Below are 15,968 nucleotides of genomic sequence, written 5' to 3'. Positions count from 1 at the left end.
GTTATTGAGAGTGAGACATTGGCTCCCAAGTGAAAGCCCTCATCCTATTTCTCAAGATTCAGTGAGGCTAAAGACCTATAGTGGGGTCCAGAAGGTGTTGGTAGCATCGTCCCGGCTTGAATCCTTTCCCCCCACCAATTTGTGGTCATTTATCAGAAGCCTTAATCCTGTCTTGGTCAGACAAACCAACCTGGCCTTGAACTCTGTCTCCACCGCTAACTGACTGTGGGTCCTAGGCAGTGAGTCTCTGAGCCTATTTTCTTATCTGCTAAATAGGGACAGAAATACATACTTAGGATAGTTATCATGGGGATTAAGTGACTTGAATTCTATAAATTACTTAGCTCAGTGCCTATATGTAGTAACTATTCAATAGATGTTAATTTTCTCTTTTGCTTTCTCCCTTTCTCATGTCCTTTCTTTCTTTCTTTTAATATTTATTTAGTTTATTTATTTGGCTGTGCTGGGTCTTCATGCACGATCTTTAGTTGTGGCATGTGGGATCTAGCTCCCTGAGCAGAGATCGAACCCAGGGCCCCCTGAATTGGGAGCTTGGAGTCTTAGCCACTGGACCACAAGGGAAGTCCCTCTCATGTCCTTTCTTATTTAACTTCCTTGTGTTCCCTGATACTTCTGCAGATCCCCTGAACCTGAGGGAGGAAAGCTGCTGCCCTCACCCCATCTGGGATCACTGTACCCTCAAAAGTCAACCAGAATGCCCACAGAGAGGCAGGGTCGGAGCCAAGATGACAATAGAGAAAGGAAATCCAGTTCACCCTCCTCACAGCCACTCTGGGTCGGTTCCTGGGCCCTGGACCCTAGTCCTGGTCCCCCTCTTCAAGGCCCACTCTTTTTCAAGCTTGGTGACCCCCTGATTCCAGAGCCATTCTCTCTCTTTCCCTTTTCCGTCAGACAATGGAGCTTGCTCGAAATCCAGCCATGATGCAGGAGATGATGCGGAACCAGGACCGGGCCCTAAGCAACCTGGAGAGCATCCCTGGAGGGTATAACGCCCTCCGCCGCATGTACACGGACATCCAGGAGCCCATGTTTAGTGCTGCCAGGGAGCAGGTGGGGCCAGGGGCTGGGCTGTGGGAGGGCAGTCTGAACTCGGGATCACCCACCCCAGACCCAGGCAAGCCTGAGGTGCACTCTGCTCCTCTTTCCTTCCCTAGTGCCATGAGGGTAGGCCTTGGCTTGAAGGCGGTTCTCACGGCGCATAGCCAGGGATGGTCCACCTCGGCGTGGGACTGAAGCACTAGGGCAGAAGATAGCAGAGGTTCTTAGGGAGTGGGGGCAGTGTAGTATCCAAGGGCTCTGACGTTGTTCTGACAGACTTCTTGCGCCGAGGGCTCCAAGGTTGTGGGGCAGGCCTGAGGTCAAAGAGCCCACCCTTTCACAGCGTGTCTCAAGTGTGGTCCACAGATCACCTGCGTCAGAAGCACCTGGGGTGCTTGTCAGTCATGAGATTCCTGGTTCCTACCTTTGAGATACTTATTGAATCAATCTCTGGAATTAAGCCTTGGGAATATGTGCTTTCAAAAATGCTCTGTGAATTTTTTCCAAATATACAAAAAGTATAGCATTCTCTCATATTAAAGTTTAATTTACACTAAATACATTATGCATTTACCTGTTTCAAAACTCAGAAGTTACACAAAGTAAACAAAAGGATATTTAAAAAGTGTGGAAAGGTATACAAGCTTAATAAAAGTATACAAAAGGGATCCTTCTATTTCCATCTCCCGGCCTTCTCTTTTCTACCCTGGAGTTAATGAATGTTTTTAGTATTTTGTGTGTTTTCCTAGATATATTTAACATTAGCAAATAAGATATGACGCATAGAATTGCAGCCTTCACATACCCCTCACCCAACTTATACCTCTCTTTCCCTCTTCAGGCTAACTACCACCCTGAAGTTGGTGTTTGTCATTTTGATTCTTTTATTACCTATGTATGTATCCATAAATAATCTGTGGCATCATTTTGCATATTTTTTCAACCTTATAGAAGTGGTATGCTGTTTGTATAATTTTAGACTTGCTTTTTAAAAACATCTAAAATTGTTTCATTTGAAGAATAATATAGCTACAGAAAGGTGCACATATCCTAAGTGTTCAGCTTGATGGATTTTCACAAACTGAACAGCCTGCCCCCACAACCAGCACCCAGGTAGTAGGAGAGTGGGACCTCACATTGCTTTTTCCTTGTGGAAAGGAAAAAGCACCATGTCCTGAGCAGTCTGTGCTATCCCAACAGATTTCTTGTTCATGGCATCGCTAGTAGTCATGTTAGGCACTCAGTTGTGTCTGACTCTTTGTGGCCTCATGGACTGTAACCTGCCAGGGTCCTCTGTCCATGGGTTTCTCCAGGCGAGAATACTGGAGTGGGTTGCCATGCCTTCCTCCAGAGGATCTTCCAGACCCAGGGATCAAACCCAGGTCTCCTGTGCTGCAGGCAGATTCCTTAGTGTGTGCCTTGCTGGCTCTGTCTCTGTGACGATACCACCTCGTCTTAAATAAGCCTGGGCATCAGGGTGACTCGCCCCTCCCCCCTGCAGCTTATTCTTCACCGTCATCTTGATGGTTATTGACATTGCTCTTTCAAATTTTAGAAAGTGCTTATAGGAATTGAAAGAAAGTGCTTATGAAGATTACCTGTGGGTTTTTAGTTTATTTAAGTTTTATTTTACTTAAGTATTTAAAATGCATATCAAAGTAATGCATATACGTGGTTAAAAAAAATTCAAGTAGTTGAGCAAGGCTTATAACAAGCCCTCAGCTAATTCTGATGTACTTTAAGGTGTGAGAACCACTGGCTCAGCTAAAAGAACACAGTGTTTGGCAACAACAGGCCTGCATTCAAATACCTGCTCCACCATTCTTTAGTGGCATGATTTTAAGTGAGTTGCTTAAGCCTCTCTGAGTCTTCTGCTGCCTCATTTTCAAAATGGAGACAATGTATTATAGCATAGTCCTCAATCATTTTGGTCTCTGGATCCCTTATTTATTAAAAAAAATTTTCTTTTGCCTTACTGCCCAACATGTGGGATCTTAGTTCCCTCACCTGGGATTAAACCTGCACCCCTTGCAGTGGAAGCAGGGAGACCTAACCACTAGATTACTAGGGAATTCCACTCTGGACCCCTTTATATAGTTAGCACCCCAAGGAGGTTTTGTTTTTGTGGGTTAGGTCTATTGATATTCACTGAATCTGAAATTAAAACTGAGAATTTAAAGAAATATTTATGAACTCATTTAAAAATAACAATAAACCCATTGCACATTAACATAACCAGCATACTCTTTTAAAAAATAACTTTATTTCCCAAAACAAAACTTTAGAGGAAAGAATGGCCTTGTTTGACATCTTTGCAGATCTCTTGAACGTCTGGCTTATGTATCTTCCTTATGTATGCAGATCTGCTTCTGCATTCAGTCCATTGCATTGTCACATGTTATGTAGCCTTTGGAAAACACCCCTGAATACTTATGAGAGAATGAGTGTGAAAAAGGCAAATACTGTCTTAGGGTTATAAAAATTGTTTTCAGACCTTGCAGAGGTCCTAGGACCACACTTTGAGAACTGGTGTATTAGAGGGATATTATAAGCATTAGAATGAATGGGTCGGGCACATAGTAGGTGCTCAATAAATGGCAGTTGTTACCACTTTGGGGAGTTCCGGCAAAGAGATTTAGGACTTAGGGTGTAAGGGAAGAGCAAAGCAGGACCCAGAACTAGGTGGAGTTGGCTGCTAGGCGAGTTACCAGAACAGGAAATCTGCAATGATGACAAAGACTGAAACTGCGGTACATGATCCCTGGCCTGCAAACCCTGTTATCTGAACAGGCATCTGGTAGGGCAAAGGAACCACAACTCAGAGCAGGAGCTGGTCCCCTGTTTGAATAAACAGGAAAAGTAACTGGATATGAAACTCCTTGGTGCAGTGGGGCTGAGGCTGCTCAGGTACCTCCTGCATGGGTAAGGCCTACCTGGGAACAGGAGAGGGAGGCTGAGCAAGGGGAGGAGGCCTGGGCTCCCTCAGCCATCACATGCCTCAGACAGAGCTCTTTCCTGGCTCTCAGCGGGTCCAGAGGGAGGAGGTTCGGGTGCCACCTTAGGCAGCCCATCATGTGGGGTGCAGACCCTGAGACAATCCTGGGTAACATCCTAGAGGGCCTGGTGCTAAGGGGGACTGTTTAGGTGAAGCAGCTAGTCTAAGAAGATAGGGGTGGAGAGGAGAAAGAAGAGATTACATGGAGGAGGCAACAGAGGAGGAGAAGACCTAGGGAAGGGTGTGCAGCCAGAGGTGTGCCCCTCCAAGGGGCTCCACTGTGATGTGCCTGGATGGACAGAATGCCACATGGGGGACCTGGGGGTAAGGAAGAAAGTTCAGTGGAGTTAGACTTGGACGGAGGTGGCTGGAAAAGGGAGAGCTGAAGGCAGATAGGGGTTGGAGTAGAGTCAGCTCCCATCGAGCCAATAGTTACCTATTGAGCACCTACTAGTGTCGGGGGCCAGGAATGCAAAGGTGCATCTGACATTGTCTCTGCCCCTTAAGAGCTAAGGAAAACAAGTATCTCCGCTGCACAGTAGGAAAGGTGTGTGAAAAGTACTGTAGCGCAGAGAAGATTAGAAACCAAATATTTTGAGCCACCAGGGGAGATGGAGATGTTTCCAGTTATCTGAGGGGTCCAGTTATCCAGTCATTAGCATCAGCCAACTCCCACCTTGCAGGGTGAGGGTGAAGTTGCCCATTGTGAGGCCAGAAATTGACATGAGGACCTCCACAGTTTTAGATCTCTCTCCCTTTCCTGGGGACGGGGAGGCTATTAGGTGAGAAGAAAGAAAGGGCCTAGCCCTTCTCCCTGATTTGTTTCAGTCCTTAACCCAAAACCTTTCCCTCCTCCCAGTTTGGCAACAACCCCTTCTCTTCCCTGGCCGGGAACTCCGACAGCTCATCCTCCCAGCCTCTGCGGACTGAGAATCGAGAGCCCCTCCCTAACCCCTGGAGCCCCTCGCCCCCCACCTCCCAGGCCCCCGGGTCCGGTGGGGAGGGCAACGGAGGATCGGGGACCAGCCAGGTGCACCCGACAGTCTCCAATCCCTTTGGGATCAATGCGGCTAGCCTGGGGTCAGGTATGTCCTAGGGTGGAAGGAGCTGAGTGGGGTCACCAGGGCAGTCCCTCTGCCCCAGGACTGAAGGGGGTTACACTGCTCCAGAATATTGAAGACAGAGGTGAGACTGTATTGAAGCCACTGGCAGGGCTCTGTGGCGTAGAGTAGTGGCTTCACCCCTCAGAGGGTGAGGCTGGGTTCTAGCCCTGTCCCAATGTCCCCAAGAGCAACCTAAGTAAAGGCTCATGAGTAAACCAGGCCCCACTTTCTAAGCTCTTTCAACTCTGCTGGTATTATCCAGTGTAAATGGTTTAGACTGGGGATGAGGGTGTGTGAGAAGAATGAGGGACAGGTAGATGTGAGGCTGGGCAAGAGGGATGCGCAGAGCTGGCTTGTACAGAAGCGTAGGTTATGTACTGCACAACCCTGGGAGATGCCCCATTTATCAAGACTATGACTATAAATGGCCCTGGGGATGTCTGGTAGATGCCATGAATTCTCTGTACTCTGGGGAATATCTTGGTTGGGAAAGTCCCTTCCCCTCTGTATGCTTATTTCATAAATAAGGGACTTGAACCTGATCCATGGTTTCAGAATTATACTTCTGAGGCTTGAGGGGTCTGGACCATCGCCAAGATGAGGAAAGACCATATGGGAAAGGCTCCAGGCCTTCTGCCCCAGCTCCAGCCAGACTGTTGACATACTTGGTTTCCAAGTGAGATTTGGTTTGAGGAAAGGGTCTCTGTTGCTAGGACAAGTTTGAAAACCATTGATCTGGGTCATCTTTAGTCAAATCCTTTCCAACTCTAATGTTATCTGACCTGTGGCGGGAACAGAGGGATAAGAATCAGACCCAGTTTGTAACCGGCTTGATCATAGCAGAGCAGATGGTAAAGGAGCCAGCCCAAAGAAGGGCAAGATGACCTCAGAGTCAAGAGAGACTTGGACCCACTCCCTAGCACTTGGGTGCCCACTGTTGCCTTTCTGGGTTTTGTGACCACTCAGTGCCTGAAGTAAGGTAGATTGAAGTGAGGCATCTGGTTTCCATTTGGACCCCTTTCCTCTTGTTTTGTTTGTTTTTTTCCCTTCCTATCCTAGGGATGTTCAACAGCCCAGAAATGCAGGCCCTCCTCCAGCAGATCTCTGAGAACCCCCAGCTGATGCAGAACGTGATCTCAGCCCCCTACATGCGCAGCATGATGCAAACGCTTGCCCAGAACCCCGACTTTGCTGCTCAGGTATGGAACTGGCATGAGAGGGAGTGTGCTGGGGGCTGTGACTTGTGATGATCAAAATGCTTCAGAGCCAGACTGCCTGGGTTTCTGTATTGAGCTCTGCCGCTTCCTAGCTGCATGAGCCAGACAAGTTATTTATCCCCAGTTTCCTCATCGGTAAAATGGTAATAACAATAGTACCTGCCTTGGAGTTGTGAGGGTTAAGTGAGTTAATAACATAAAGTGCTTAGCACATGGCCTGGCACAGAGTAAGCCCTGTGTACTCAGAAATGTTCGCTATTATCATCCTCATCAGACTGGCTTCTGACTCTGGTCCTTGTCCAGAGTATAGTTCCAGTTCCTCTCACTGTCCCACCTAGGACTTCAGGATACTCTGAGATCCTTGGAAAAGCTGGCCCGGTTTCCTACAGTGGTGGGGTGCTGAGGGAGATGAGGCAGTGGGGACATTGTGAGGGTGGATAGGCCCAGGCCTCCCCCTGCTACCTTCACCCTGGCAGATGATGGTGAACGTGCCGCTCTTTGCGGGGAACCCCCAGCTGCAGGAGCAGCTCCGCCTGCAGCTCCCGGTCTTCCTGCAGCAGGTAAGTGAGGAGCCTGGACGGCTGGGGGTTGAGGGCCACCCGGGTAGACCCAGAGGCCCAGTGGATGGAGCTTAAGGGAGGGGCTGCACTGGGTTCTGGACTCGGGGTCTAGGCCACCTCCTGTCTCCCGCCACCTCCTGTCGCCTTTCCGTGTTGTTTCCCACCAGATGCAGAACCCAGAGTCACTCTCCATTCTCACCAATCCCCGAGCCATGCAGGCGCTGCTGCAGATCCAGCAGGGACTGCAGACCTTGCAGACCGAAGCCCCAGGGCTGGTACCCAGGTGAGGGGCGGGGGCCAAGTGGGCAACAGGGGTCTGGCTCCTCCTCCCCCTCAAGCCCTTTTCCTGCTGCTCTCAGCAGCCCTTATGTCCCTGAGGATCTGTTTTCCTGTTTCTTGCAACTGCTTTTCCTGCGGGATCTCACATTCCCACCCTTTTCTCAGAGGCCATCTCCCCCTCCTTGGTCTCTCCTGCCTGCAGCCTTGGCTCTTTTGGGATGGCCCGGCCCCCAGCATCCTCGGCAGGCAGCAACGCCGGGTCTGCGCCCGAGGCGCCCACCTCCTCGCCCGCCCTCCCAGTCACATCATCTCCAGCAGGGGCCTCCAGCGCTCAGCAGCAGCTCATGCAGCAGATGATCCAGCTTTTGGCTGGAAGCGGAAGTTCACAGGTACGCAGGGCAGCGGGACTGGTGCTAGGGCCCTGCAGTAGCAAGGGTGGCGATCAAATGGAAGGAGCAGGCTGCGGAGTCAGCCAGCCCTGGCTCTCGTTCCTGGTCTGCTACTTTCTAGCCTTAAGTAAGTAATTGATCTTCCACAAGTTTAGTTTCCACAGCTGTGACCTGGAGATGAGCATAGTAACAGCACTTACTGGGTCAGCTGAGTACTGGTCTATGTGCCTTGTACGTAAGAGCTCACTTCCTTTATTCTTCACAGCCGCCTTGTTCTTACTCCTTCTGTGTTACAAAAGGGGGAAACTAAATCCCAGAGAGGTTAAGTGGCTTTCTCAGAGTCACACAGTGAGTAAGAGGTAATGAAACTAAAATTCAAACCAAGGCATATTGGCTCCAAAATTTACACTTTAACCACTGTGTTTTACTACTTCTATTGTATCAGAGGACTCTTTTCATAATTAAAGCAGCCTCTATTTGGGACTCCCCTGGCAGTCCAGTGGTTTAAGACTCCGCATTTCCACTGCAGGGGGCACGGGTTCTATCCCTGGTCAGGGAACTAAGATTCCATATGCTATGTGGTGCAGCCAAAACAAAAAAATAAATAAAGCAGCCTCTGTCTATGAGACTGGAGAAGAGGATTCTGGGAGGAGAGGTGACCAGAGCCCTGGGCTACAAAGTCTAGGCCTGGGGCTTGGGGGCAGAGCAGGGGATTACCTCAGGTAAGCCCCTGAACCTTTCTCCGACCTCTGTGACATCTGGGGAAAGCCTTTCAACAGAAATGGAAGTGTGCCCAGCTCTGTGCAAGGCACTGGGAGGGCTGGATGAAGGGCTCTCCAAGGCCCAGTCCAGCTGGATCTGGAGCCCGGTGTGGGTGGATCGTGATGAAAACACCCCAGAGTGGGAAAGGGCTCCTGTGCTGCGGGCTAGGGGCTCTGATTGCTGGGCTCCTTCCAACCCTGAATCTTCTGTTCGTGATCTAGGCTATGGCTTCCTGAACATCCCTTGGGGAAAACATTTCCAGATGTGTTTTGGAGTGTCAGAAATGAAAAGCCTCCTCTTTTGTAAATAACTTTGTTGATGGTTAAACACAATTAAACAGGTTCGTGTTTTCCAGAGGCCCTTCTCTGACCTTTAATGTGGCTGTGTGTGTGACAGTTGTCAGGAGCAGGTTTGGAGGCAGTATTTACTGACCACAGAACATTTGGCTTTTGGGCTGCCTATTAACATCTCCAGAGTGCTGATGGAAAGCAGTTAGGAATATCGGCTAATCTAGACCTATTTGTTACTTTGAAATTTCAAGAAAGATGCCCCCCCACCTTATGATGACATAGCTGTTTAGTGATTTGGGACGCCGGCTCCGCTGGCCTCTGTTTGCTGGTTATTGACCCCTGCCCCATTGGTTGACTCTGAGGAGGACTTCATCTCTCCATCAAAAACCCTCAGAATCAGCTAGGCCCTCTGGGGTTGGTCCTGAGCCCACTTCACAAGGCTTGTCCCCTCCAGGTGCAGACGCCAGAAGTGAGATTTCAGCAGCAGCTGGAGCAGCTCAACTCCATGGGCTTCATCAACCGTGAGGCCAACCTGCAGGCTCTAATTGCCACGGGAGGGGACATCAATGCAGCTATTGAGCGACTCCTGGGCTCTCAGCTCTCCTGATCCCTCAGCCCGGGCCTCTTGCGTCTCCCTTCCCTTGATGCCAGCGTGTGGTTCCTCTGTCAGCCTGACCCTCTGCAGCTTGTCATCCCTTCTGTTCTCCTCCCTTGTTCTCTCCAGACTGCAGGGTGACTTTAGAGGGGTGGGCCCCAGCCCCGTGGCTCTGAGAATTCCAGTTTTACTTCACCTCTTGTAGAACCTTCTCTCCTGGTCCTGCCTGATTGAACAGAGCTATTTAAACAGTTTTCAGTTTTTGTTGATTGGCCCCACCTGCTTACCCCACAACCGTCTTTTGCAGCCTTCACACTTCTCAGTGGCAGTGCAGAGTTGAAGGAGGAACCCACTCTCTGCTTTATTAGAACAGGGTCTTCTGTCTCTACCACTAGGATTTTTCTTGTCTTATGTTTATTTTTGGTAACTCTTCCTCCTCTCTTTCCCCTTATCCCCTCCCACCTCCAGCCTACCCAGTGCTAGACTTCCATCCTCTGAAGGAGGGGCAGGTGAAGCAGGCTGTGATTTTCCTCCTCACCCCCTGTTCTGATCACTTTCATGGGGTCTGTTGGGACTCCCAGTGGAAGGAAGATGCTTGTTCCCCCTGTCTGAAGGGAGACGTGAGATGCAGCCCCCTGGAGCAGGAGTTAACAAACCCTGGACCAGCCCAATAAGGGGATGAGGGAGTGAGACTTCCTAGAGGAAGGGAATGGGGGAAACAGCCTAAGCAGAGGACTTGGAAGTTGGAATTGACAGGGAATGGAAACACTAATAGTTCTTTTAGTCCACAGAGTCCAGGCTTTGGCCTGGCAAAGGAGACTTAGAGATGGTAATGAAATTTGAGTTGAAGAAAAGGGTTCAGTGAAGCTAAATAGTATGGCTCACAACGGATTATATTGGTTCCATTTTCTCAAACACACATGCTTCTATACATTCACACACATTTCCATGAACCCAGGACCTGCCTGCATCTCCAGGTACCAGTGATTTAAGCCCCGCTCAGAAGACATGAAGAGGACTGGGGTCTGTCTCAGCAGTGGGGATGTGTGTGGGTGGGTGGGTGCATGAATGCATGCACGCACACATGTGCATGTGAGTTGAGTGGGAGGGTGGATACCTTATTGATTTCTGGTTTAGAGTTTTATCCCACCAGACAGAAATAGGCAGAAGGGCCTGTCTAGGAAAGGAATATATACACCCTGGAGAGCTAGGTCCCCTAGGCCTCTGGATGCCTGGGTAGGTACCCCTTCTGAAGCTGTCAGGGCTGTGACCGGCACCCTTAGTTACCCCTCCTCTCATTGCTTTCGGGGGATAGTGGGGGATGAGTCTTTCTCTCTAGAACCCCTGGCTGCTCCTGCCCTTGAGTTTTCACTGTTTCCCTCCAGGCCAGAGAGTTCTATTTGAGGAAGGAAAGGAGAGGGCAGCAATGATGCCTTTGATCTGGAATTGGACTTTACTCTAGTGGAGCACAGAGGAGGCTCAAAATCACCTCCTCTCTCTGCTACTTAGCCCAGCTGCTTGGAGGACCCATTACTGAGAATATGGAGGCAAGAGGAAATGAATTTTCTCCCAAGTGGGAAAGGGTCCCAAGCAATCCAGAGAGGATGTCTGTATGGCTTTCCCTCCCTACCTCCCCCAACTCCCACACTGGCCTTTGTAAATAAATGATATGGTCTTTGTTGTGAGGGTGTCTTGGTGTTTGTTTCCTGGGGTAGAGGAGGCTGGCTGAAGACACTTCTTGGTTTTAGAGGGTTTTTGTAAAGCCGTATCTAGACCAGTGGTTAAGAATCTGCCTTACAATGCAGAGGAAGCGGGTTCCATCCCTGGTTGGGGAACTAAGATCCCACATGCTGCAGGCAACAGCCCACGTGCTCCACAACTACTGAAGCCTGCTCACTCTAGAGTGACACAGCAAAAGGTCTCCACGTGACGCCAAGCAAAGTCCCGCATGCCGCAACTAAGACCTAACACAACCAAATAAAATATTTAAAACAAAGTGTTCAGAATCACTGAAGGTAAAGAGATAACTGATCACAGCCATCTGTAATCTGTGGTTTAGGAATGGAAAGGATCATTCTCTTCCATTGTGATTGCCAAACCATATAAGTTATCAGATCTCACCCCACCCACCACTCCCATAAGTCAGGGCTGGGAGAGGAATGTATGAAAAGTGCTAGGAATATGGCTAAATCCTTGCTTTCATCCTCTGATCCTTTGGCAAGACTATCCTCTCCTTACCCCAGGTAAAAAGGTCAAAACAAACCCTTACATCCAGATTTTATGTAAGGGGAGTTTAGCAGTTATTAATTAAGTCTTAAGTTCTGAGGCTAAAAGTTCTACGACTGCTGCTGCTGCTAAGTCTCCAGTCGTGTCTTACTCTGTGACCCTATGGATGGTAGCCCACCAGGCTCCTCTGTCCATGGGGATTCTCCAGGCAAGAATACTGGAATGGGTTGCTATGCCCTCCTCCAGGGGATCTTCCCGACCTAGGGATCGAACCCATGTCTCCATGTCTCCTGCCTTGGGAGGTGGATTCTTTACTGCTAGTGCCAGCTGGAAATCCCTGCTCTACAACTAATCAGTGTAAGCCTAAGAAGTCTTCATATGTTTTATACAGTTTTGTATAGTCAGGTTATGGGCTAGAGTTATGTGATATCTGGAATAAAGTGAGTGGGAGGCTCCACTTCTAATAATGGTAGGCTGGATGTTTCAGGCCAGCCCTCAGAAATTTTAAATATGAAAAGTATCAAAAATCAAAGGACTAACGAAGATTGACTGGGAATCCAGAGAGAAAAGAAGACTCCAGGGCTGCCTTTGCCCAGGGGGCTTTTCCAATTGGGAAATGGCTTCTGAGAGGCTGAGCTATGCTTTTGAGGGCCTTGAAGGATGAGAGCTAGAGGAAGAAAAAAATCAGAATCGGATAGCTAAATATAGGGATGCTGGTAAAGATCCACCCAGACTAGGAACCCCTAAGGATGAATCAGAAGGAAACCAGTTGTATTCTGCAGCCTGGTGTCCCACCATTCTTGGTGGTCCAGAGACTCTCAAGTCTCGAACTTGGAATAAGATGATCCATATGTGTAGCATCTCCAGATGCTTGGGAGAAGCAAGCAGAAATCTCAAGGAACTTAACACCAATCTAAACCTCAAAAGTATTATAATTAATAATTTTTCAAATATAACATCAACCACAATGAGAATTAGTCAAGAGCCTGAAGAAAGCAAACCTGAAATGACACCCTTAAAAGGAAATGAGACAATAGTTAGACAATTCCATGTACTGGAGTTATGCAGAAATAAATGTATAGCAGTTAAGATAAAAGCAAGGCTTGGAAATTTGAGCAGATACCTGAAACTACACAAACAGACATAGCACAATTGGAAAAGAACCAAATAGAAATTTTAGCTAGAAAAATAAAATAAATGAAATTAAGGTCTCAGTAGATGGGTTTAATAGCAGACTAGACATAGCTGAGGAGAGAATTGGTAGATTATAGAAACAGAATGAAACTTGAAAAATAAGGATGGAAAATACAGAAGAGGCAGGAAGTTGGGCTAAATTATGTTTAATTGGAGTCCAAGGAGAGGAGAGAAATGGAAAAAAGCAATCTGAAGAAGTAATGTCAGAATTATCTACAATTGATGAAAGCCATCAATTCACAGATTCAGGAAACCCAATGACTTAAACTCTGCAAAAAAGGAAAGCAAAAAGAAAACATCCTAAAGAAACTAAGGAATAAAGATGGTTTATCCTCAAAGGAACAACAGACAACTGCTTACATCTCAACTGCAAAACTGCAAGGCAGAAGAGTGAAATGCATCTTCCCTATGTTTAAAGAAGGTAGGAGCCCAGAGAAAACATCTTTCAAAAAATGAAAATAAAACAAAGATATTTTCAGACAAACGAAAACATTCCACCACCAGCAGTCTCACACTAAGGGAAATTCTGAAAGGTAATAATCTTTAGTCATAATAAAAAGGGAAAAAAAGAATAAAAGGGAAAAAAAAGTATAATGATGGGTGCATGCCAAAGGGACACAAGAGCCAACTGAAAGAGCTCCCAATGGCCAAAGCTAGAACAATTTAAGCAACAAAATAAATAAGTATAAAATAAATGCTCTTGAATCTGTACTGATACAAATAAATAATTGAATGAGTAAATGAGTGAGAAGACACAAACCTGTGTAGAAAAATTACAAACAACGTATGTAAATGTTCTGTCCTCAAGGAGAGGAACAGAATACCCATTCCTCACCTGTGGGCTGCACATGCCTACCTAAGAGAGAACAGTGTGGAAAGGGGTGGGATGGGGAGCATTAGAGTTGGGGAACACTGCTTCAGTCAGGTGATCAAGGTCAGTGATAAGACAGGTTAGTAAGTAGTCTTGAGATGATGTGAGGAAAGCTACATTTTACCTCTGTTCTCTTCCTCCTCTAAACTTATAACTTTAGTCTAATCCTGAGAAAAACAAACAAGTTACAACTGGGGACATTCTACAAAATATCTACCCAGTACTCCTGAAAACTGTCAAGGTCATCAAAAACAAAGAAAAGCTGAAAAATTGTTACAGCCAAGAGAAGCCTTAGGAGAAAGGAGTAAATGTAATGTCTAATGCCATAATGTTCCAGGATAGAACCCTGGAACAGTAAAAGGATATTAAGTAAAACAAATAAATCTGAATAAAGTATAGACTTTAAGTTAATAATTGTATCAGTAGTGGTTCAATAATTGTAAAAATGTCCTATACTAATGTAAGATGATAATAATAGGGGAAACCAGGTGTGGGTATATAGGAACTCTTTTACTGTCTTTATATAATCATTCTGTAAATCTAAAATTAGTCAAACTGAAAAGTTTAAATAAGACAAAACCAGAGAAAATAGAAGATACAAAATTGAAATTCCACATAATATGGCAGATTTAAACTTTAATATATAAGTAATTTTTAAAAATGTAAATGGATTAAATGCTTCCATTGAAAGTCAAAGTTTGGGACTGGTGGTCCAGTGGTTGGGAATCCGGCTTGCAATGCCCGGGACTCAGGTTTATCCCTGGTTCAGGAACTAATATCCTGAACGCTAGTTGCTGTCTAGTCATTAAGTTGTGTCCAACTGTTGTGCCACCCCATGAACTGTAGACCACCAGGCTCCTCTGTCCATGGGATTTTCCCGGCAAGAATACTGGAGTAGGTTACCATTTCCTTCTCCAGGGGATCTTCCCAACCCAGAGATCAAACCCATGTCTCCTGCTTAGCAGGCGAATTTTTTACCACCCAGCCAATAGGGAAGACAATCCTGAATGCTATGTAGCAACTAAGTCTGCACAGCTTAGAAAAAAGAACTCAAAGATTGTCAGGTTGGATTAATAAAATAAAAATCTAACTACAAGGCCCTGAAGATCTTGCAAATGGATGCTCTGATGTGAGCCTGCAGGACAGCCCAATCTACATCCTACCCTACATCTACCGGGGACCCAGAGGCCAAGCCCAGAAGGCCCCGGGCCCACTGGTGGTCTACTTCTGCAGGGAGAGGAGGCACTGAGCCTGCCCTGACGCTGAGCAGGGGTCAAGACACCCCAAGGGCACTCACTGAGCCCATGGTGGGTAGCACCCAAACCAGCTGCTTTGTGGGGAGGAGCAACTCTTCATCCCCAGAAACCTTGCTACCACCTGGGTCATAGCCTTCTTGGCAGAATGATGGGGGAGGAGAGACAAGGCCCCCAGGCTCAAAGAGAAGCTGGTGTCCAAGAGAAGACACGTAAAGGTCTGGCTTTAATCACTCACCTTCATTTTTCTTTCTTTCTTTTTTTAATAATTTTATTTATTTATTGGCTGTGCTGGGTTTTTGCTGCTGTGCAGGCTTTTTTCTAGTTGTGGTGAGTGGGGGCTACTATTTGTTGTGATGTGCAGGCTTCTCAGTTCGGTGACTTCTTTTGCTGTGGAACACAGGCTTCAGTAGTTGCGGCATGTGGGTTCACGCATGGGCTTCGTTGCTTTTCAGTAAGTGGAATCCTCCAGGACCAGGGATCGAACCAGTGTCTCCTGCATTGGCAGGCAGATTCTTTACCACTGAGCCACCAGGGAAGCCAACCACTCACCTTCAAATGAAGCATTCTGAATTCCTCAGTGGGTGGAGCTGGGGGTAAGGGATACAATCTAACTGTATCTTGACCATAAGACATTTATTGAAATAAGAAAATAGAAAAATTCAAAGTAACAGTTTGGAAAGAGATAAACTGTATCAACACAAACCAGAAGAAAATTAGGATAGCCATATTAATGATAAACTAGCTAGAATTTCAGGCAGAAAGTAACACTTAAAGAGATAAGACTTAATTCATAATGATGAAAGGTAACATTCACCAGAAAAATATATAACCATCTTAAATATTAATATTTATGCATATAATAACATGGTCTTAATATTTAAAAAGAAAAAAATTGAGAGCACTACAAAGAGAATTAGAAAAACTCCCAATCATAGATTTCAATATACCTATTTCTATAATTGATACAATAGGCAGGGGAAAAGTATCAATGTTAATTAACTCTAAGATACAGATTTTTTCACATTTTGGTATCTGATAGGAAGGGTTTTTTGGTTCCTTGTTTGTTTCTTTTAAACTGTTGGTATCCTGGTATTGAGTTATAGTTTAATTGGTAGCATTTTTTTAAACTGATAACATTTTAAAGCTTTTTGATAGTAAGTAAGGTAACTGCA

The 15,968-nt window shown here is 46.6% G+C and overlaps 1 protein-coding gene across 3 annotated transcripts in view; it reads left to right on the top strand.

Annotated features, from left to right (window-relative positions):
* The window catches only part of UBQLN4 (ubiquilin 4), a 31,514-nt gene that overhangs the window by 4,558 nt on the left and 10,988 nt on the right, over window positions 1-15,968 (top strand). The window contains exons 5-11 of one of the 3 annotated variants that reach the window (XM_020912462.2): window positions 913-1,071; window positions 4,914-5,139; window positions 6,217-6,356; window positions 6,851-6,934; window positions 7,102-7,217; window positions 7,416-7,602; window positions 9,109-10,934. In XM_020912462.2, coding sequence (XP_020768121.1) covers window positions 913-1,071; window positions 4,914-5,139; window positions 6,217-6,356; window positions 6,851-6,934; window positions 7,102-7,217; window positions 7,416-7,602; window positions 9,109-9,261 — 1,065 coding nt within the window. In that variant the 3' untranslated portion in view covers window positions 9,262-10,934. Of the gene's footprint in view, window positions 1-912; window positions 1,072-4,913; window positions 5,140-6,216; window positions 6,357-6,850; window positions 6,935-7,101; window positions 7,218-7,415; window positions 7,603-8,585; window positions 8,722-9,108; window positions 10,935-15,968 lie in introns of those variants that run through there. The other 2 variants (XM_020912463.2, XM_070467493.1) reach the window with 2 other exon arrangements.

Source organism: Odocoileus virginianus, chromosome 5, assembly GCF_023699985.2.
Source record: "Odocoileus virginianus isolate 20LAN1187 ecotype Illinois chromosome 5, Ovbor_1.2, whole genome shotgun sequence".
Taxonomy (NCBI): domain Eukaryota; kingdom Metazoa; phylum Chordata; class Mammalia; order Artiodactyla; family Cervidae; genus Odocoileus; species Odocoileus virginianus.
This window is presented reverse-complemented; position numbering and strand designations above follow the sequence as displayed.